This window comes from Artemia franciscana, chromosome 4 (assembly GCF_032884065.1).
Source record: "Artemia franciscana chromosome 4, ASM3288406v1, whole genome shotgun sequence".
Lineage (NCBI taxonomy): Eukaryota > Metazoa > Arthropoda > Branchiopoda > Anostraca > Artemiidae > Artemia > Artemia franciscana.
The window spans coordinates 7,564,909-7,587,505 of NC_088866.1; the positions used below are offsets into that span (position 1 = coordinate 7,564,909).

General features: G+C 36.6%; 1 protein-coding gene across 3 annotated transcripts in view; it reads right to left on the reverse strand.

The window, feature by feature from the left end:
* Positions 1–768: 768 nt before the first annotated feature.
* LOC136025932 (dehydrogenase/reductase SDR family protein 7-like) overlaps positions 769–22,597 on the reverse strand; it is a 60,601-nt gene continuing 38,772 nt past the window's right edge. For all 3 annotated transcript variants that reach the window (XM_065702016.1, XM_065702017.1, XM_065702015.1), the window contains exons 5-6: positions 11,101–11,261; positions 769–5,504 (exon numbers count right to left, since the gene is read on the reverse strand). In XM_065702016.1, the coding sequence (XP_065558088.1) occupies positions 5,284–5,504; positions 11,101–11,261 (382 nt within the window). In that variant the 3' untranslated portion in view covers positions 769–5,283. The remainder of the gene's footprint in view (positions 5,505–11,100; positions 11,262–22,597) is intronic.

Sequence of the window (22,597 nt, forward strand, 5' to 3'; positions counted from 1 at the left end):
GTCTCAGAACATAACCCTGCATCAAAGGTTATAAAAAATACAGACGGTAAAAATTATGATTCTTACTATTATTTTCAGTTTATTTATTAGATTGTCTCGAACAGTAAACCCTACAATCACACCCTATAAAAATGCCGACGGTAAAAATTACGGTTCTTATTATTATTTTCAGTTTATTAATTCGATTGTCTCTAACAGTAAACCCTACAATCAAACGCTATTAAAAATGCTGAAGGTGAAAATTATTATTCTTATTTTCAGTTTATTTATTCGATTGTTAAACGGTAAACTCTAACAATCAAACGCTATGAAAAATGCCAACGGTAAAAATTACGATTCTTATTATTATTTTCAGTTTATTTATTCGATTGTCTCTAACAGTAAACCCTACATCAAACGCTATAAAAAATGCAGACGGTAAAAATTATGATTCTTATTATTATTTTCAGTTTATTTATTCGATTGTTAAACGGTAAACTCTATAATCAAACACACAATTACAAACTACAATTAAAAATTTTAACGGTAAAAATTTACGGTAAAAATTACGATTTTTATTATTATTTTCAGTTTATTTATTCGATTGTCTCGAAGAGTAGACCCTACAATCAAACGCTATAAAAATGTCTTGGTGTGCTAGATGGTTCAAAGACTAAGCCTTAGACACTGAAGGCCCATGGGTTATACTCCAGAAAACTGTAATTATTTCTAACACTGCTTCTATAGGTCGTAGAGGAAATAAGAGAGCCTACCTGAAAGCAACTACAATTTATGTTTCATTTTTAAACAATTTAATCAACTATTTCAACAGAAATCCTTAATTAAACACAGTGACCATTAATAAGAAAGCACTGAATTAAATAACATCTCCGAGTAAATTGCAATAAAATATTAAAACACTGATAAAAGCTGGGGAGCAGGGGTAACAGAACACATTTTTAAACCATTTGTCATTATATCCGGACGCACAACACATTTATAGATGTTTGACGTGCATTTCTATCGTATTCGTTTCGATAATAAGCATTATAAAAAGTAGGAGTAACAAAAGACAACATGAACATTCCTTACTCCAAAGCCGACAAAACCCCCAGAAGGCCTAACCACTCCACGGCCCCACTTCTTAAAACAGAAATACAAGAAAAGAGATTAGAAACATTAAATTATAGTTTTAAAACAGTTATTTATCTATAATGAATTTTAGTCAATGTGCAACATTTTTTTTACAGCATGAATCTCTAACATTACTGACTTTTTACAACCTTCAGAACAAAGACCCGGTATTGTGGTGATTGGTTGGAATATAGTTTTGACATTTTGCCAATGTGAATTTTATATCTTACAATGTACGCGTGTAACATTAACAAATCAAGGCATAGCATTCGTGACAAGGAGCAAAGCCAAGCAGCGTCTTTCTGAGGGGGGCGGGCACGATGATAATTATTTTCACAGCCGTTAAACAAGCAAATAGAGTCCAAAAATAGCCTGAAAAGTCTTTCCCCAATGCTAAAATTATTTTAATCCACTATATAGGATAAATGTTTGAACATGGCACTAAAGCATTTGAAATACGGGGATGTATACGTTAATACCCACTCACAATGAGATTGTACAATTCCGCGCATCGCTACCACTAAATCACATTTTCCACAGGATTTTCTAATTGGTTTAAAAATTCTGATTGGCTTAAAATAGCGCTAGCTAAATATCCGTATTAGCAAAATCTCACTGTGAATCTTACATGCTCAGTTTGGTCTTTCGGTTTGCGAGGCCTGATTATTAGCAGAGGAGACAGATGATTTTTTGAAAATTTCTAGAAAGACATTGGACACTTCGAGTATTTAGTCGTTTTTATTTAGCCTTTTCACTTAGCACATCTGAGCGTATTCATTCACGCTAATTTCCATTTTCTTTCATCATAATTTCCCAACTTAAACTCAACGACCATTTTTACTGACAGCAAATTACAGGTGGCCTATTAAATTCTCATCAAGACAAGGTCAACAACCTTTCCGTAATATATAAGAAATTCCACATGATTAAGTTTTTAGGTTAAGTTTAAACTCCAAAATTATAGCTGTGAAATTCTGTCTTCTCTTTTTTTTTGTAATTTTATTGCCACTCTTAGTACAGTAAATTCATCATTTTTTTCAAATATCAAGTGACTTTAATTTTCAAGCAGTCAGTCTACATCAGACCTGCCTAACTTGGTTGCACGGTTAGAAACAAAAGTTTCTAATTTGATTCTAAATAATGTGGTTATTACTTGTACATCTGACATGTAGAAACTTTTTAGCAGAACAACTAGCTTTAGAAACCCACCAAGTTAGCTAATTAGTTGGTTAAGAATCAATTTAGAAAATTAATTTTTAATTTTTTTGATGATAAATATGGGCAATATAAAACCTAAACGGGTCTCTTTTTATTAATTAATGCCATCAAACCATAATATTGACAGCCAAATGATATGTAACTAACCTGACTCAAAAAATTTCTACACATATTCGTTACAATAGCAACATATTTTGGTGATTTTTAGATAAACAAACTTAAAAGATTTCAGTTGGTTAAGCTATTCAACGCGGTTGGAAAATTGTATAAGAGCCCGTAATTATTTTTCCTTAAAACTGAACACAGCGCAAATACAGGATAAGTACAACACAAATTACATGATAAAGGTTTTGCGAATATAGATTATATAACCTATAAAAATAAAATCCATGAAGATATACAACAGTAGTTAATCAGATAATGACGAAACAAAAATTTACTACAATAAGACAGCCACGTGAGCAAAGGAGAGGGGCCCTTCCCCCTCAGAATTTGTGCTTTTCGCAATCACATCTACGATTTGCTTTTATTCGCGCTTTGTTCACAAGTTTGTTGTTCGTATTTGACATTTGAAGAACTTGCCCTGCCCCCTTCTCTAATGGTTTAAAAGCAGTCCAAAATCCAAATGCATAGAGTACAAATCCAGTAGGGAGTCTATATCCCTTTATTAACTTTTTTTCATCTTTCTTTTGAGAATAAAGTTTAGGGAAATCAGGATTTTCGAAGGTCTGGTAAATAAACCGACCTGGTGATTTGTTTTTCTGGTAACCAGTAATCCATTTTTGGAAATATAATGATTCTGAATGCTATTCTATGAAAAATAAGTGACTTCTGGTCTCAAAGAGCCGTAAACTCCTGAGCACAGTTTTAGCAAATAAAACGTACTCTTTGCTAATTTTGAAAAAGAAAATGGCGGGCTGTTGGTAAGAATCCCCGATCACTAATTGCCATTTATTCAATTTCTTCTCTAAAGATACCATTACATTTACTATAAAAAAATAAAAAACTTTTTTTCGGAGTAAATTGAAGAAACAATTTTGTTTCTTCAAAATATGAGAAAACTGAAAAACTCGAGACTGCTCATGTCACAGCTATTTCAAATCACAAGTCCAAAGAATCCTTAGAACTTACTAGAATTAACAGAAAATACCTTTTTTGAGATTTATTCATTGAAAGTAATATTTTTTTTGGATTTTCCTTAAAAAATCCAAACAAAAAAAAACGAAAAAATGACAAGTTTGTCCTCATAAGACTTTGAAAAATAAATTTGGCCAAGAGACTGCTCATGGTCGCGGTTCCTTCATATTACGAGTCCAAATAGCTCTTAGAATTTACGTTACACATTTTCGACCTGAAAAAGGTAAAGGATAAGGCACTAGAACTTATAGTCTAAAACCGGCGTTGCTGATCTCCATTTCAGGGCCCTTCAGCCAGGAGGTGCGATGGTGGATTGGGGGCTAGCCATCCTGTACTTTCGCTGACTCTTCCTTATTACCTTCCCCAGATTTCTTCAGGTACCCATAAAGAGCTGGGTCAATTCTGGCTGAGCTTACAGATTCACGCCACTGACCGTCGTTCCAAACCAAATAACAAGCCACACCAGGAATTGAAGCCTCACCTTTTGAACAAAGGATTCCAAGATGTGAAATGTAGAAGCAGCCTTTTCGTATGTTAAAGATAGTTTGATGTGACTATCACGAACTCAAACTGATTACCGTTGGTGTAGATGTGCCAAAATTGAGGTCACCTACAATGTGGCCAACCCACTCCTGAAAGACACCATTCAATGATAAAAACCGCCAAACAGGAAAAATAAGCACTTTGGGAAGCCACATTTCACAGATTTCGTTTTGCTTTATTGTCGTTCATTATTACTCCAGACATTTTGAAAAAGGCATGAGCTGAATGGAAACAATGATGCATTCAATATTCGTTTTTATGTTGTGAGCCAATCACAATAAAAAAACATTGGCAAAGAATACTTTATAAGCAGAAGACCAAGAGGGCTTGGTACTGAAGGGAATAAAGTCCATTCTTGAAGCAGTTGCTGGAGGGCTCCAACCAGGACCGTATCCAGGATTTTGTTCGGGGTGGGAGGTTTACAAAAAAAATGAAAAAAAAAACATAAAAAATCTGTTTATATGCATTATTGTTTCGTTTTTACGAGTTGGACAAACATTTCGATTGAGGAGAGGGTCAAAACTGCTAGCCCCCTCCCTGGATATGACCTTGGATCTATGATATCTTATTTTCTGTCCTATCACACAAATTCACCTGGTTAATTTGCTTCTTGCTTTTTATCCTCAGCTTTTAGCAGAAGCCTACTTGTTAACAAAATTGTATAACAATTTTTCTAGTTTTAAGCAAAAATTATGCCTAAAAATACTGAATTTAAAATTAATCATTTAACTTCAGGACTCAATATATCAAATTTCTATACTAATTCTATTAAAAATTGAACCTTCAATAACCATTATTTCTTCTCTTTTGTTCTTCCTCTCGCATGATTATGATCAAGATAATTATCCTGCTTTCCATTTCGACGGAGAATCAATTCGATAATTCTCTTATCACGTTACTGATGTCACACTTTTGCTAGTTTCTCTTAATCCAGGCAAGACCCGGGCAAGAAATAATTTCCAAGGTTGCGTTAATTCTCAGAATGACAAAAGAACTGAATAAGCAAAAATTAAAGTAAATTACTGTAAACGTGAACATTTCTTCTCTTTTCATGTACTTCTCAAAGAAAGAATTTAGCAAAATTTTTATCGGCTGCACATCCATACTCAGGAAAGTACACAGCCATTACTTGAAGAGGCAGCGTAAATTCGTCAAAAGAACAGGAGAATAAGCACCGATGATTGGAAAACACGGGAAACGTATACATATTTATCATCTTTTCTTGTACTTCTCAAATAATAAAATACAATTTTCATTGTAACACAATAAAAGTTACTGTTCTTTAGCCTTATTCAGCAGGTTAGGCCGTCCTCTCCTTGCCCTGCTATTCATTATTTTAAAATACATGCTTGGCCATAATGCTCTTAATAAGATGGCAGTTTTAGCACCAAATCCAGCAATAACAACTTCTTCGTCCTCAGCAGCAACAGATTCCAGTATTTCACTAGCAGCGTAATTAGGGCTCATTCCGTTGGCTGTTGTTGGATCTGTCACTGAAACGAAAGGAATTAAGCAAAGAGAAATGAAATGAAATTAGCGCAAATAAATTAAGCTTTTGAGACTCATTTTCTCAAATCAGATTTTTCAGAAGAACTCTGTTTTAAAATGTCTTATAAACAATTGCATTTCTACGAGTTAACAGAAAATTGTTGCAAAGAATTGTTAGTACATTTTTCTGACAATTCGTAATGTTGTTGGCGAAACCTTTTGGTGATCTGTTCCTGAAATTAAACCTCTCTTAGTTCTATAAGTTTTTGCAATTACAATAAGCTTTAATCTTGAGCATGATCAAGGCATTTGATGATATTTTGATGTCAAGAGATTGCTTGATGTCAATGGACATATTACTAAACGTTTACTATCCAATCACTGGGTTTCAACTAATAACTATGAATCAAGTCAAGAGCACAAGATGCGTGTTTTTAAACAAACCATATATTCGATTAATAGTTGCACTATATTTCTTTTTGTTATGACGAAACAAGGTTGAATGATACACAGATGGATTTATTTTCAACCAAAAATAACAAAATCATTCAATGCAAAAAGAAAACAAAAACAAATAAAATGTTAGCATAACTAAGTTAAGCCTCTGGGACTAATATGGACGATGAAAAAGAGGATATAGTGTTTTTCTCACTATAACAAGGGTGCTTTGCAAACACAGACTTTCGCTTACTTTTGACCTACATATTGCGGCTAGTTCAACCCATATTTTGAAAGTTTCTCTTCATGTTTTGTTTTTATTCTGGGGACTTAATTCAGCAAAAAATAGTTTTTAGTACTAAATATTTGAAATTCCTAGACTACTAGTACCACTACTATTAACAACACACTGCAGTACTAGGCCACCTGAGGCCAATATAGCTTCACAGGCTCCTCGTTTATCCAAATCTATTCAAAGCCTCCTTCTTTACGGCAGAAATAAAATCTCATAGTACTTATAATTCTTGAAGAATTAGCACACTTCTTTTTCCAATGCATGAACCGACAGAAAGGCCTTGGACTTATTGTTATAAGACTCTCTTTCCCCTTATTATGGGTCATTAAAGTGTTGTCATACCCTCAGTTATGTTCATTAAATATATATATTTTTTTATTTTAGGCCTTTTTGATTTGAATTCTTGAATATATAATCAATTTAATAAGTGCCTATTTAAATAATGTGAAAATCATATACCACTTTACTAAGAGAGGAAGACACCTTCAGGTCCTACAGCAAAGGCCTATGGTAAAGCCACTCCACTTTTATAAAATATGTTACTTTTGAGTTTTCAGTTTCGGTAAATTCTAGATTAGGGATTTCTGATTCTCATGGAAATTGGAAATTTCTGGTTGTAATATACCCTTAAAAGATATTGCCAATTTACTATATCTACCCTTTCCTTATTTATAGGGCTGAGAAGATTGCATATATGACAGATCTATGCTCATCTAACTTTGGACAATTTTTTTCTACCTTAATTTTGGGTTAGCAGTTTCGGTAAAATTCCAGATCAGGGGCTTCTTGCTGTCTTGAAAATTAGTTGAGTTAAGTGAGTGGAGCTTTCAGGTATGAATTCAGGGCCTAAGTAAATCCTGGGAAATTATCACAAAGTTACTATCCACCCATTCCTTCCTTGTTGGACTTGGAAGATTGCATACATGACAGATGGGTTGAAACCCATATAAGTTTTAACAAAAAAAAGATGTTAAACCTTAATTTTGAGGTTTCAATATCTTATTCATTGGCTCTAATCTAGGAGTAGAAATTTGGGCGACACATTCTCCTCCCTCAATATCACCATACGAATCAATTTTCTTCCGACAGGAATCAGGCTAATGCCTCTGTAATTACCACACTCACTCCACCTTTCTTATAGAGGGGTTTAGTTAAGGTTTTCCTAAAATCGCTAGGTAATTCTCCTTTTATGCCATCTGCCTGCATCATCTAGATCTTCAGCAACTTTATTCATGGCCTCGCATGACCTCCATTTCCCGCCTCTTTTATTCATATTTAATACTTTCTCTACTTTCTTTACATTCCTCTTATTCTAATACGATCTGTTACTCTAATGCTTCTTTTACAAGCCCCCCCCCCTCTTCCCTAAAAAAACTTAAACCATTTTCACTAATATTCCCAGCTGTGTTTCTAACATTCCTCCCTAAGATACAATCTGCTACTTTATAAACGACATTGCTAAAATTATCCCGTTCATCTTGTGCATTGTCCAATTTTAGACTCTTTAGTTTAATATTCAACTGTTCCTAGAAAGTTTCGCTCAAACTCTCATCCTGGAGTCTATTAACGGTACAGCCTTCCAGAAGGTAGTTACCCGTCCTAAATTTCAGATTAGCCCTAGACACTACTAGATAGTGATCATCCGTATCACACGGTCTGCTATAAGTGTACTATCAGTGAGGAGTAAGTGTCACAGTATTTGCCCCAGGATGTCACAGGCCCATGCTTGTTATTACTAGATCGGTGGAGGAGGGATACTGAAAATTCCCCGTGCTATCTAGGTAAAACATTCTAGATAAATTGCACTGTTAGTGATTATTTCAAAAGCCGCTCAGATCTCTCTAATTATCACACCACTAAAAATCCCCACTGCTTGAGGCTGGATTCGGACAGAGAATGATCCGGCTCTAGCAACGGCTGCTCTTATTCTACAAACTGACCCAGACCCTTCGGTCGCACTTTCCCAAAACTATACCTTCCCACGTGAAAGATTTCTAAAATAAAATAGGGCTCCTTTCCTATACAAAATCACCTTACTCCCTCTCTGAACTCTACCTAGGCAAAATGAAAAAAATAAGCATAGGTAAAAAGGTAATAAATCTTACTATTTCACAAGTCAGAAGCTATTTTAGAACTCAATTAAAACAAGACTTCATGATAAAGAACACTTAATAGATTATCTCTTGCGCGGAGGCCCAAAGCTCTGACCAATAGTAATTAAGTCGTATGAATGGCCCTCTGAATTGAGATGCAAAAGTTACCCTCGGCTTTTCAGGCTAATTTTGTTTCCTGGATGATTCATCAGCAGCCTGCATTTTTCAGAGGCTTGTTGCGGATTCTTAAAGGACACCTCGTAGTTTTTTAAACAAGGAAAAATATTAACAGGACAAAAGATAATTAATGAATAGATAGAGCCAGGGTTGAGGTAATGAATTTAAAGACGGAATGATATAATATTAAGCTTACAAAAAGGACATGTACCAGATAATTAGGGCCGAGGGCCCCAACACCTTTCCCCTAAGATAAATGGCCGGCACCAGGTCACATTGGTAAGAACGTCAAAGGTAAAAATACAGAAAAAACACCAACTTTAGGCTCGAACAGTGATCTTTACTTTCAACAACAATAACAGCACTCTTATATACTCTGGTATCTTATATCGATTCTGCCAGTCTTCTGTTTACAATAACATAGTCAATAAGGTTGGCCGTCTTACTATCATGCAGACACCATGTTAACTTGTTGGCCATTCTACGACCAAATTCTGTATTGGTTGTAACTAGATTGTTATAGCCTACCTGCAAAATTGCGGCAGTCTATAATCGTCCCTATTTTCTTTTCCTATACCAAATTTACCTAGGTTAGGAAACCACCTATTCCTCTTTCTACCAACCTGGGCATTAAAATTCATTAATAAAGGTATAACATTTCTACCTAGGATCCTGTGTATTCGTCATGCACCTGAAATTAAATTCCATCTGAGCCACTGTCATCTCCATCAGTCGGCTCTGTAGGGCCATATACTACTATGGCTGACACCCTGCACTTTTTGGTCGTAATACAGGCAACTAGCATTGTATTATTAATACCCAAGCAACACCTATCAGCTTCCTTATCCAACGAAAGTCCTACTCCCTGCCTATGCACTCCATCCTTCCTGACAAAGTAAGGAAACTTTATATAATCTAATTTCATATTTTCTCCCCCGGGGATACGGGTTTCTGGATCTCCTAACAACTTCAGTTCAAAACATCCGAATTCGTCAGTCATACTGTTAATATAATAGTTGTTTTTCTAAATTATGACATTCAAAGTTGCAATTTATATGCAATCTTCTAAGGCCCCAGAAATCAGGAAGAGGTGGAGAGGTGAACTATACCACGGTATAGTCCAAACTCAGGATTTGTTCCTGAGAATTTCATTCACCTAACTCAGCTACTTTCCATAAATGTAAAAAAACCCTCAGCAAGAATCAGTCATAGTTTTCATTGGTTTATACTTATTTGCACTGTATTTCATCGATTATGTAATACTTAGGACAAGGCGAGTAAGCAAAACACAGAAAATTAAACAAAATCAAAACACATTTATGTATTGCCGTTTTTTGGTAGAAGAGGTTGCTATACCTCCGGCCGAGTGGATTGGTGCGCAGGATTTAGGATCCTTTGTCCGAGAGGGTGAGCGTTCGAATCCTAGTGTATCCAATTATTTAGCTTGGGACGGGGGTCAGTGGCGTGACTCTGTAAGCTCAGCCAGAGTTGACCCAGCTCTAAATGGGTACCTGGAGAAATCTGGGGAAGGTAAACAGGAAGGGTGTTCGAAAGCACAGGATGGTTGGCCCCCCAGCCCCCCATCGCACTTCCTGACTGATGGGCCAAGAAACGGAGATCAGCACCACCGGTAGGGACTGTAAAGTCCAATGCCGCATTCTTTACCTTTTTTTTATACCTCCGGCCCAACATTTCTATCTAAATGTTGAACAATAACTTTCTGATATTGCTGGGTCACTCTAGATGGCATCCATAGTTTTTTTTCTAATATAACAAATGCAAGTTTCCCCTTTATTAATTCCTCGGATTCTTTGGACTAGCATTCAAACATAATTTCCAAAAACAGGAGGGCCATTCAAGACATTGGTACGTTTTAATACACTTAACAATTTTACCTTCAATTTTTCAGAAAAAAAATGAAATAAAAACCGTAGAGCATTCAGCGGTAAAAGAGGAAGATCCTGGCTTTGAACTTTGTTTCCATATTATCTGGATTCGATTCTACTTTATGATTTTTATTCCTCTATTTGTCGTTTATATATATATATATATATATATATATATATATATATATATATATATATATATATATATATATATATATATATATATATTGTTCTATTGTTTTATTCTTCCATATATATCTATTTTTGTATTCCCCTATTCGCATTATTCCTAATTTTGAAATTAGGTGCTTGACACTGGAATACACAGGGGATTTTAGATTTAAGGAGGGGCCCAAAATATCAAAGGAATGGGGTGGGCAAAGCTAACAAAAGTTTTGAAGATAGGGTAAAGACGTGTGAAATATAAAGCACCTTTAGAAATCATAAAATTCTGACGGGTTGAGACCCAAGCTCCAAGTGTACGTACCTAGTTTGATGAAAAAAAAAAAAAAATCAGTTCTGCAGAACTTATTTATCAGGAGTTCAATGACAAGTTACCATTTCCGATATTCAAGATGTACGTGGTCCATTTTAAGTGATTTTTTTGAGGGTAAAAAAGTAATATTCTCTAAAGTCCACGGGAAATTGATTTTCAATGATAAGGATTTACTAATAGCAAATTTCAAATGGCTAAAATAAGAGGCAAACTTACAACCATATACTCTTCCATCCCCAGTGAGGGCATTGACTGATAAATTTGTCCTGATGTATCCAGGACTAACAACAGTGACTTTAACATTATAGTCAGCAACTTCTGCACGAAGGGTATCGAAGAAGCCTTCTAACGCATGCTTAGAAGCAGAATACGCTGACCTAAAGAATACACAAGTTTAATAACAGACAAAAGTTATAAAATGTTAAAAGAAGAACAAACCAAACGAATCTGATAAAAAAACAACCATACCATTTCACTAGGGATACGGCAGTCTTCACCTGTGTTTTCCAGCATAGGTATCTTAGGTTTACATTGTTCATGCAACAGCTCAGACGCTTAGAACTGCTTTTTTTTAGAACCGCATTTATTTGTTGTTGTTTTTCCGCTTGCCACTTCGTACCAAGTTGATACTTTCAATTAATGTTGAAGAGGATATTGAACTAAATCAAAACACTTCTTCAGAAAAGGTAAGGCATCAATTTGAAACTTTCAGGGAAGGCTTAGTTTGATGCTGAATAAAACCAAAGACGCTATTTATATCCAGGTTGTGAAAAGGACCTATGCAAAATATTTCAGGAATGGCTACAGATATTAACTTGAAAATTTCAGGGCATGTTGAGGGGGGAATAATTAAATAAATCGACAGCCACTTGTTCTGTGCAGGTTGTCTAGTTAAAACTTTTAGGGAATGTTTAGGGGATGTTGAACTAAATCAAAACACACTATGTACATCCCGGTTTTAAAACGGCGTACCTGAAATAGTCCAGACACTGATATGGAAATCAAGTTGAAACTTTCAAGGAAGGCTGAGTTTGAAGCTGAATAAAACCAAAGACGCTATTTATATCCAGGTTGTGAAAAGGACTTATGCAAAATATTTCAGGAATGGCTGAGGATATTAACTTGAAACTTTCAGGGCATGTTGAGGGGGGGAATAATTAAATAAATCGAAAAGCACTTGTTCTGTGCGGGTTGTCTAGTTGAAACTTTTAGGGAATGTTTAGGGGGTGTTGAACTAAACAAAACACACTACGTACATCCCGGTTTCAAAAGGGCGTACCTGAAATAGTCCAGACACTGATAAGGGAATCAAGCTGAAACTTTCAAAGAATGTTCAACGAAATCTAAAGACACCGTGCGCAACCAGGATGTCAAGGGCTAAACGTACCCAGGAATAGCTAAATGTATCAAGTTAAAACTTTCAGGGAATGTTAAGGGTACGTTGAACTCAACAAAAACACTATACGTATCCAGGTTGTCAAAAGGGCGTATTTACAATATCTCAGTTACAGCTAAGAGTATATAATAACAGCTTAAGGGGTCCAGCAGACGCTTTGAGGGATTATTCGGCGTGGAGATGAAATAGATTTTAAATTTTCACTTGGCAGGACCAAGAAGAGCTTATCAAGAACAATGGATTCTTGAAGAAAATTTGGTTGTACTGATTATTAGTGCAACAAGACCATCTTGTATATTGATATGCTAAAACATTACGGCCATGAGGACACCTCCATTAAAGTTTAGAACCAAGGTCGGAAACAAATCTAGGCGGCTTTGATCCTTGTTTATTTGATTTATTTGATCTATGTTTATTTTTTAGACAACAAGTAAGAACTGTTTTTAATAAATTATTCCAAAATCCATTTATAAAAACAAACCAGCAGCTAAAACAGATTAGAAAGCAGTACTCAGTTTGCTAATTATTAGTATAATTCAGGTTTCAAATCCTCGTCACTCCTTAAACAAATAATTTCTGTTACAACATCTTCACACTGACAATTCTCTTGCTAGAATTTTGACTATGTAGACTGCATAGTCATGTCTAGGCGTATGTATTCATTCGTTTTGTTATTCATTTCAAACACATATGTTCCACACCATTAATATTACTATAGCCAAAGAGGGGTAGGTGATCTCTTCTCTATTCGAATTTTGGTTATAGGGAGACTAATGATAATATAGTTTGAAAGATTTTAGTATTTTTCTAATTCTATCTTAAGTATAATTTGTTGGCGTTGGCTTGCTATCTCAGTGCAATTTCTTCATGTTATGTCTTAAGAAATTCCAAAACATACGGAATGTATAAAACCACAATTCTTTTACATTCTTGCTCCCACCAGAAGAGATTTGATATGCCAACTGAGGTTTCAAAGTTTGTTTGAAATTTCAATATCTTATGGATTGAAAGCTAAACTATGACTGGCCAGCTTGAGTTCATCAATCCACAGGTTCACAACCAGATATTATCCACATGTTGACTATTTGAAAAAAAAAATGAAAAAAAATGTCTTTCCCTGGTCGACTTGAAAAAACATCTTTTGACTTTCTTTTTCCAATCTGCAGTGATTTAATCTCCCAACTGAGGTTATGAAGTCCGTATACTATATTTCTGTTCAATCTTCTCTTGAACTAATTAAAAAAACTTTTCAAAAAATAAGTTTGACAGCTTGGATACACTTACACTTTTTTAATTTAGTTAAATTTTAAGAGCAAAAGTAATAATAGAAGTAGCCCCGGAATTTCGAACATAATAATCTCAGTTGTTCTTGGGATACTGCTGAGATGTCATATTGGCAATCAGCATACACACAGTGTTTTTTTTTTAGTTAATCTTAAGGTAACATTTAGTTTTTAAACGCAATGGACAAATTACATAACTTTGGGGGATCGACCTATGCAATAGCCTTAAAAATACATTTAGAATACCCTCCAGCTATACTGAACAAAATGGCTATCTTAAATTTTGATTGGAAGGTTTTGTAAAATTATGAGCTAAAGAGGAGGGCTGATTGCCCTCCGATTACTTTTGACTCTTAAAAAGGGTACTAGAACTTTGAATTTCCAGTCAAATTAGCTTCTTTAAAATATCAATGATATTACTAGCGATTATATAGCAGTGCTGCCTATCATACTACTCACAAACCCTTTTAACACTTGCATGCGTATAGTTATTTTTGTTTAGTTGAAATTCCCCCTGAACGTTTCAACTTAATGCACTAAGTATCATTAGTTACAGTAACAATAGAATTAGTATCAAAAGTATACACGTAGTGTCTTCTGGCTAGTTCAAAATCTGTCACAACCTATCCTGAAAGGAATAACTTTATAATGTAAGCCGTTATTGTGATATTGCTTTGTCACTCTATTGACATATACATGATCATAGTTCGTTTTGATTTAATTCAGCATCCGCCTAAATATTCCTTGAAAGATTCACCTTAGAACCCTTAGCTTGTGTAGTAGCAGTAGTAGCATTAGCACCTTTTTTCAACATCCCCTTCAGCACACGATGAAATTTTCAACTCAATACCATCAACGGGTCCTGAAGCAGTGCTGATACGTCCTTTTGACAACCTATGTGAACATAATATGTTTCGATTTATTTCAATACAGTTACAATATTGCCAAAAATTTCCCCTTAATACCCTTAGGCTCAAGAGTAGAAGTAGTAGCGCCAGTAGTCATAGTAGTAGCAATAGGAATAGAATTAATAGTAGTAGTCTTAGCTTTAGTAGCAGCAGTAGTAGTAGCAAGTAATAATAATAGTAGCAGTAGAAGTAGTTGTAGGAGTAAACGCAGTAGTATCATGATGTAAATATCGTCTTTTGGTTAGTTCAATATCTCCCACAACAAGCGTTGGAAGTTTTGATTTCTCACATGAAGCTGTTCCTAAGATATTGCTGATACGCCCTTTTGACAACCTGCATACAGATGGCAGGTTGTCATCCGTACAACAGAAGTTTTCAGACATATTCTCTGAAAATTGCACCTTTCTACCCTTAGGCATAGTTGTAATAGTGGTCACAGCAGTAGTATAATTGCTCAACTTAATACAATTAGCCGTTGCTGTGATATTGTCGATTTGCTCTTTCGAAAACATGTATATTCATATACTTCTTGAAATTTTCATCTTAATGCTCTTAACTTTACAAGTAGTTGCGATAGAAGTAGTAGTTGGAGCAACAGTAATAGTAGTAGTAGAACTAATAAATGTTGCAGTGGCAGTAGTATTAGTAGTAGTGTGCACATATTGCCTTTTGGTCAATTGACCTTCCCCTTTACGTTTTCGCTGAGAGTTCCAACTTAATACACAAATCAATTCTTAAGATACACTATTTTGACAATCTAAATGTATATAGTATCTTTTGTTAGTTCGAATTTGCCATCAGTATTCTATCAAATTTTGCCTTCATAGACTTAGCCTTAATAGTATTATCACCACAGTAGTTTCGGTGGCAGTAGAAGTAGTTGCAGCGTTAATTTTGTATTAGCAGCAGTAATAGCAGCAATAATAGCGCTAGTAGCATGTGCATGTTTCCTTTCGGTCAGTTGAACATCGCTTTCATGATGCTCCGGAAGTTTCACCTTAACACTTTAACCCGTTCCAAAAATATTATTGATATGCACTTTTGACACCCTTCTGACGCCCTTTTCACCTTATTACTCTAAGCCTTACAAGTTGTCGCAATTGAAGTAGAAGTTGGTGTAGTTTAGTAGCAGTAGTAGCATAAGTAAAAGTAGCAGTGGTATTAGTGTTAGTAGAGACATACATATATTACCTTTTTGTCAATTGATCTTCCCTTAAAGTATTCTCCGAAAGTTATCAATTCCTGAGATCCACCTTTTTGACAATCTACATCCGCATTGTGTGTTTTAGTTTAGTTCAAAATCCCCCTCTATATTCTATCATAGTAGTAGTGGTAGTAGTAGGAACAGTAGTAGCAGTAATAGTGCATAATAGAATTTTTTTGTGCTAAAAGCCTATAGGCCATGGCAAAAAATATAAACACAGAACAATTACAAAGAAATTGCACAAATCCTATAGCATAATCCTACAGATATCTACTTCTGTGATTCATCATGAGACGAAGGAATCGTGCCAAGCTTCTGATACCCATAAAAAATTCATCCGACCACACTCTCTAACCGATCAAAATCATAATCCCCCCCACCAAATACTTCAAGTCTCCATCTACGCAAATTTCTCCAGCAATTTCAGACCAGCGCTGATTTTGTTATCTCTAAGTACCCAAATGCCGGACTTTTTCTGGTTGGCGAAGCTAATGAACTTAAAATGAATTCAATTTGCTCCTTTCTAAAAGTTAGGCAAATACTTAAAATACCAACAACTAGGGAAAACACCTCACTAGATGTCATTCTAACTAATCTGACACCCCTTCACATGTGACTTAATCTAATCTGATCTAATACACTCTTTCTTTGGTAAGACACCCCCCTACCTGAGCTGCCCTTCAATATTCCTAAATAAGCCGCCTTCATCATCCGTACCCTAGGCATCACTAAAATGTTTTCTCAAACCCTAATCATGTTAATTAGCCTACGTTTTCTTAAATAAAACAAACCTCAGTCACTGCTGACTACTAAACTATTTGTATACTTACTTATCTCTAGCCACCTCTAATAATATCCTAATTATAATTATTAATAGTGACGGAAGTAGCAGCAGTATTAATAGCCTAATCATGTTAGTCATGTTAGCATCCAACCTATAGCTTAATCATGTTAATTAGCCTAAGATTTATTAAAGAAAACAAACCCCAGTCACCTCTGACTACTAAGCTATTTGTATACTTACTTCTCCCTAGCCACCTCTTATAATATCCTAATTATAATTATTAGTAGTGACGGCAGTAGTAGCAGTATTAATAGTCTAATCATGTTAAGTCATGTTGGCATGCAGCCTATAGCTGAATCATGTTAATTAGCCTACGATTTCTTACAGAAAACAAACCTCAGTCACCTCTGACTACTAAACTATTTGTATACTTACTTATCCCTAGCCACCTCTTATAATATCTCAACCATAATTATTAGTAGTAACGGCAGTCGCAGCAGTATTAATAGCAGTAGTAGCAGGTACATTTTGTCTTTTGGTCAACTGAACATCCCACTCATGATGCCCCTGAAGTGTACTCTTGATATGATAAGCCGTTCTAAAATATTGCTGATACGACCGTATCAGCAACCTGTATGCACAAAGTATGTTTTGATATAGTTAAACTTTCCCCTCAATGTTTCCTCCGATTTTTTTTCAAAATCATATGCCTTAAAGTAATCGCTACAGAATTAATAGTTTTAGTGATAGTAGTGATAGTAGTAATAGCACTTGTGGTAGCAGTAGTAGCGTGCAAATCTTGCCTTTTAGGTCAATTGATAATCTCCCTTATCATTTCCTGAGAATTCCGAATTAGTATATTCAGTCCTTCCTGAGTCACACCCTTTTGACAACCCATATACACATAACATATTATCATTTAGTTCAACACTCCCCTCAACATTCCCTGAAAGACTCATCTTAATATCATTCGTATTTTGAGAAAATAGGAGTCAAACATGAATGCCTTTTTTCAAAAACATATACTATATGTTAACAATGAACCAATTGCATAGCTTGCAGCCCTTACCCTGAGGCCTTGGGGAAAGCGGGAAGGGGGGATTGACATCCCCAAATGCATAATTATTGAACTTTTCAACAATGCTGGAAAATATTGACGCCTCAAAACTTTGTTTGGATGCTTCTTTGGGAATTTATGGTGTTTGTGGGGGGGGGGGTCTCAAATAACTTTAATTCTTAAAAACGGCACAAGAACTTCTGATTACTAATCCAATGAGTCCTCTCCAAAGCATATACGACAACCCTTTCTACAAGAAACATATATGCCCCCAGCTCATAACTTATAACCCTTGCCCTGAGAGCTGTAAGGGGGGGGGGGTGTCTTCCTCACAGACATACTTTCTGGATCCTTCAACTACAATGAACAAAATTGTTATGTCCATATTTTGATTGGAGGTGTTAAGCGAAAAGATGAGCGTGGAGGGGAGGCTGGTTACTCTCACATTACTTTTACTCTTAAAATGGGCACTATAACTTTCAATTTTAAATCAATTGAGCCCCATCTGAAGTTTATACGATCACCTATTTCATAAAAACCTTATATACCCTCATGGCATAACTTACAACCCTATCTCCAAAGCGCTGGTGGGTTGTGTCAAACCAAGAGGCATTATTATAAGTTCTTGAACAAAATTGCTAACTCATAATTTCAATCAGATGCGTTTGGTGAAGAGGGCTTACCGGGGAGGGGAGGTCTAAAAACCCTCTATCGCTTTGACGCTTAAAAGGGAACTAGAACTTCCGATTTTCAACTGAATGAGCCTCTTCTAAAGTTAAATAGCCATTCCTTCCATAGAAACCTTAAATGCCCCGCGGCTTAACCTCACCCACAGGCTCTGGTGGTTTTTTCAATCCCAAAATCCTTGTTATATGATCTTTGGACTATTTTAAATAAAATGACTGTCTCAATGACTGTAAATTTCTATTGGATGTATTTCGGGAAAACACGACATGTAAGGGGGGCTGGGGTGGGTAGCTGTCCTCTGGTCACTTACTCTTAACAAGAGCTAAGAGTTCATATGGCACTTGTGACAAGGCATGAAGAGCTAAGAGCCAAGAGATCATCTGGTGTGAGCTCTAACAAAATTCTATGAATCAATAGATTGATTTAAAAGGAAAATAAGACGCTTAATGCCGGTCAGGATTTAAAATAAGAGCTCTGAGTCACGATGCCCTTCTAAATATCAAAATTCATTAAGATCCGATCTATCACTCGTAAGTTATAAATACCTCATTTTTTCTAATTTTTCCTCTCCCTTTAGTCCCCCAGATGGTCGAATTTGGGAAAACGACTTTATCAAGTCAATTTGTGCAGCTCCCTGACCAGCCTACCAATTTTCATCGTCCTAGCACGTCCAGAAGCACCAAACTCGCCAAATCACTGAACCCCTCCCCCTAACTCCCCCAAAGAGAGCGAATCCAGTACGGTTACGTCGATCACGTATCAAGGACATTTGCTTATTCTATCCACCAAGCTTCATCCCGATTCCTCCACTCCAAGCGTTTTCCAAGATTTCCCCCTCCAACTCCCCCCAATGTCAACAGATCTGGTCGGGATTTCAAATAAGAGCTCTGAGACATGAATTCCTTCTGAATATCAAATTTTATTAAGATCCGGTCACCTGTTCTTAAGTTAAAAATACCTCGATTTTTCTAATTTTTCCCAGCCCCCAGCTCCTCCAAAGAGAACAGAACCGTTCCAATTATGTCAATCATGTATCTAGAACTTGTACTTATTCTTCCCATCAAGTTTCATCCCGATATCTCCACTCTAAGCGTTTTCCAAGATTTCTGTTTCCCTCCTCCAACCCCCTATGTCCTCGGATCCAAGTCAAGTCAAAAATGGAGCATCTGAGACATAAGATCTTTTATATATATCAAGTTTCATTAAAAGCCGATCACCTATTCGCAAGACAAAAATACCCCAATTTTCACGTTTTCCAAGAAATCCAGAGTGTCCAAGTGTTTTCCAAGATTTCCCCTCCAACTCCCCCCAGTATCAAAAGATCTGGTCGGAATTTGAAATAAGAGCTCTGAGACATGAATTGCTTCTAAATGTCAAATTTCATTAAGATCCGATCACCTATTCGTAAGATAAAAATACCCCAATTTTCACGTTTTCCAAGAATTCCGATTTCCCCCTCCAATCCCCCAATGTCACAGGATCTGGTCGGAATTTAAAATTAGAGCTTTAAAATGCAAGATTCTTCTATATATCAACTTTCATTAAGATCTGGTCACCCTTTCGTAAGTTACAAATACCTCAATTTTCAAAATTCCCCCCCCCCCCAACTTCACCAAAGAGAGCAGATCTGGTTATGTCAGTCACGTATCTTAGACAGGTTTTTATTCTTCCCATCCAGTTTCATCCTAATCTCACCGCTTTAAGTATTTTCAAAGATTTCCGGTACCCCCCAGCTGCCCCCCCCCCAATTAGGCTGGATCTGGTTGAGATTTAAAATAAGAGATCTGAGTTACGAGGTCCTTCTGAATATGAAATTTCATTAAGATCAGTTCACTCCTTCGTAAGTTGAAAATACGTCATTTTTTCAAATTTTACAGAATTAATCCCCCCCCCAATAAAGCGGATCCGTTCCAATTATATAAATAACGTATCTAAGACTTCTGCTTATTTTTCCCACCAAGTTTCATCCCGATCCCTCCAATCTAAGCGTTTTCCATCATTTTAGGTTCCCCCACCCCAAACACCCCCCCCAATGTCACCAGATCCGGTCGAGACTTAAAATAAGAGCTTTGAGACATGATATCCTTCTAAATATCAAATTTCATTGAGATCCGATCACCCGTTCGTACGTTAAAACACCTCATTTTTCTAATTTTTCAGGATTAACCCCCCCCCCCCCAACTACCCCAAAGGCAGCGGATGCGTCCCGGTTATGTCAAAAATGTATATAGGACTTCTGCTTATTTTTACTACCAAGTTTTATCCCGATCCCTCCACTCTAAGTGTTTTCCAAGTTTTACGTTCCCCTCCCAACTCCCCCCCCCCCAATGTCACCAGATCCGGTCAGGATTTAAAATAAGAGCTCTGAGACACGATATCCTTCTAAATATCAAATTTCGTTGAGATCCGATCATCCGTTCGTAAGTTACAAATACCTCATTTTTTCTAATTTTTCAGAAGTAACCCCCACCCCCCAACTACCCCAAAGAGAGCAGATCCGTTCCGGTTAAGTCAATCATGTATCTAGGACTTGTGCTTATTTTTCCTACCAGGTTTTATCCCGATCCCTCCACTCTAAGTGTTTTCCAAGTTTTAGGTTTCCCCTCCCAACTCCCTCCCCACCAGATCGGGTCGGGATTTAAAATGAGAGACCTGAGACACGATATCCTTCTAAATATCAAATTTAATTGAGATCCGATCACCCGTTCGTAAGTTAAAAATACCTAATTTTTTTAGTTTTTCGCAATTAACCCCCCCCCCCCCCCCCACTACCCCAAAGAGAGCAGATCCGGTCCGGTTATGTCAGTCACGTATCTTTATTCACAGGTTTTTATTCTTCCCATCCAGTTTCATCCTGACCTCACCGCTTTAAGCATTTTCTAAGATTTCCGGTTCCCCCCAACTGCCCCCCCCCCAATTACGCTAGATCCGGTTAAAATTTAAAATAAGAGATCTGAGTTACGAGGTTCTTCTAAATATGAAGCTTCAAGAAGATCCGATCACTCCTTTGTAAGTTAAAAATACCTGATTTTTTCTAATTTTTCAGAATTAACCCAAATTTTCCCCACTCTCCCCCCAGATGGTCAAATCAGGGAAACGACTGTTTACAATTTGATCTGGCCTGGTCCCTGATACGCCTGCCAAATTTCATCGTCCTAGCTTATCCGGATCCGTTCCGGTTATGTCAATCATGTATCTAGGACTTGTTATTTTTCCCACCAAGTTCATCCCGATCCCTCCACTCTAAGCGTTTTCCAAGATTTTAGGTTTCTCCTCCCAACTCCCCCCCTAATATCACCAGATCCGGTCGGGATTTAAAATAACAGCTCTGAGACACGATATTCTTCGAAACATCAAATTTCATTAAGATCTGATCTTCCGTTCGTAAGTTAAAAATACTTCAATATTTCTATTTTTTCCGAATTAACGCCCCCCCCCCCACTAACCCCCCCCCCCCCCAGATGGTCAAATCAGGAAAACGACTATTTCTAATTTAATCTGGTCCGGTCCCTGATACGCCTGCCAAATTTCATCGTCCTATCTTATCTGGAAATGCCTAAAGTAGCAAAACCAGGACCGACAGACCGACAGAATTTGCGAATGCTACATGTCACATGGTTAATACCAAGTGCCATAAAAAAGACACTAAAATTTATGATTACCAATCCATTGAGTCCCCTCCGAAGTATAGACAACCACCCTTTCTATAGAACCTTGATATTTTCCCGGGGCATAACTTACAACCCTTGCCCTGAGAGCTGTGGGGGCGGGGGTGTCTTCTTCAAAGATGTAATTTCCGGACCCTTCAACCACAATAAATAAAATTGCTGTCTTCAAATTTTGACTGGATGTCTTTGGAGAAATGATGAGCGTGGGGGGGGGAGGCTGGTTGCTCTAAAATCACTTTTGACTCCAAAAATCACTTTAGGCACTATAACTTCCAATTTCAAATCAAATGAGGCCCGTTTGAAGTTTATACGACCAACCATTCCATAAAAACTTTATATACCCCCAGGGTATGGCTTACAACCCTATCCCCGATGCAATGGGGATTGTGTCAACCATAGATGCATGTTTATGTGTTCTTTGGACTATTTTGAGCAAAATCACTATCTCACAATTTTAATTAGATTCCTTTGGTGAAGAGGGGCAGTCGGGGGGGGGGGACTAGCTGCTTTCCATCACTTTTGACTCTTAGAAGGGAACCAGAACTCCTAGTTTTCAACTTAATGAGCCTGCTCTAAAGTTTGTACAACCACCCCTTCCATGAGAACTTTAAATGCCCCCGGGCATAACTTACAACCCTTTCCCCCAGGCTCTAAGGATTTGTTTAAACCCCAAAAGCCTCGTTATATGATATTTGGACTATTTTGATTAAAATTGCTATGCCAAAA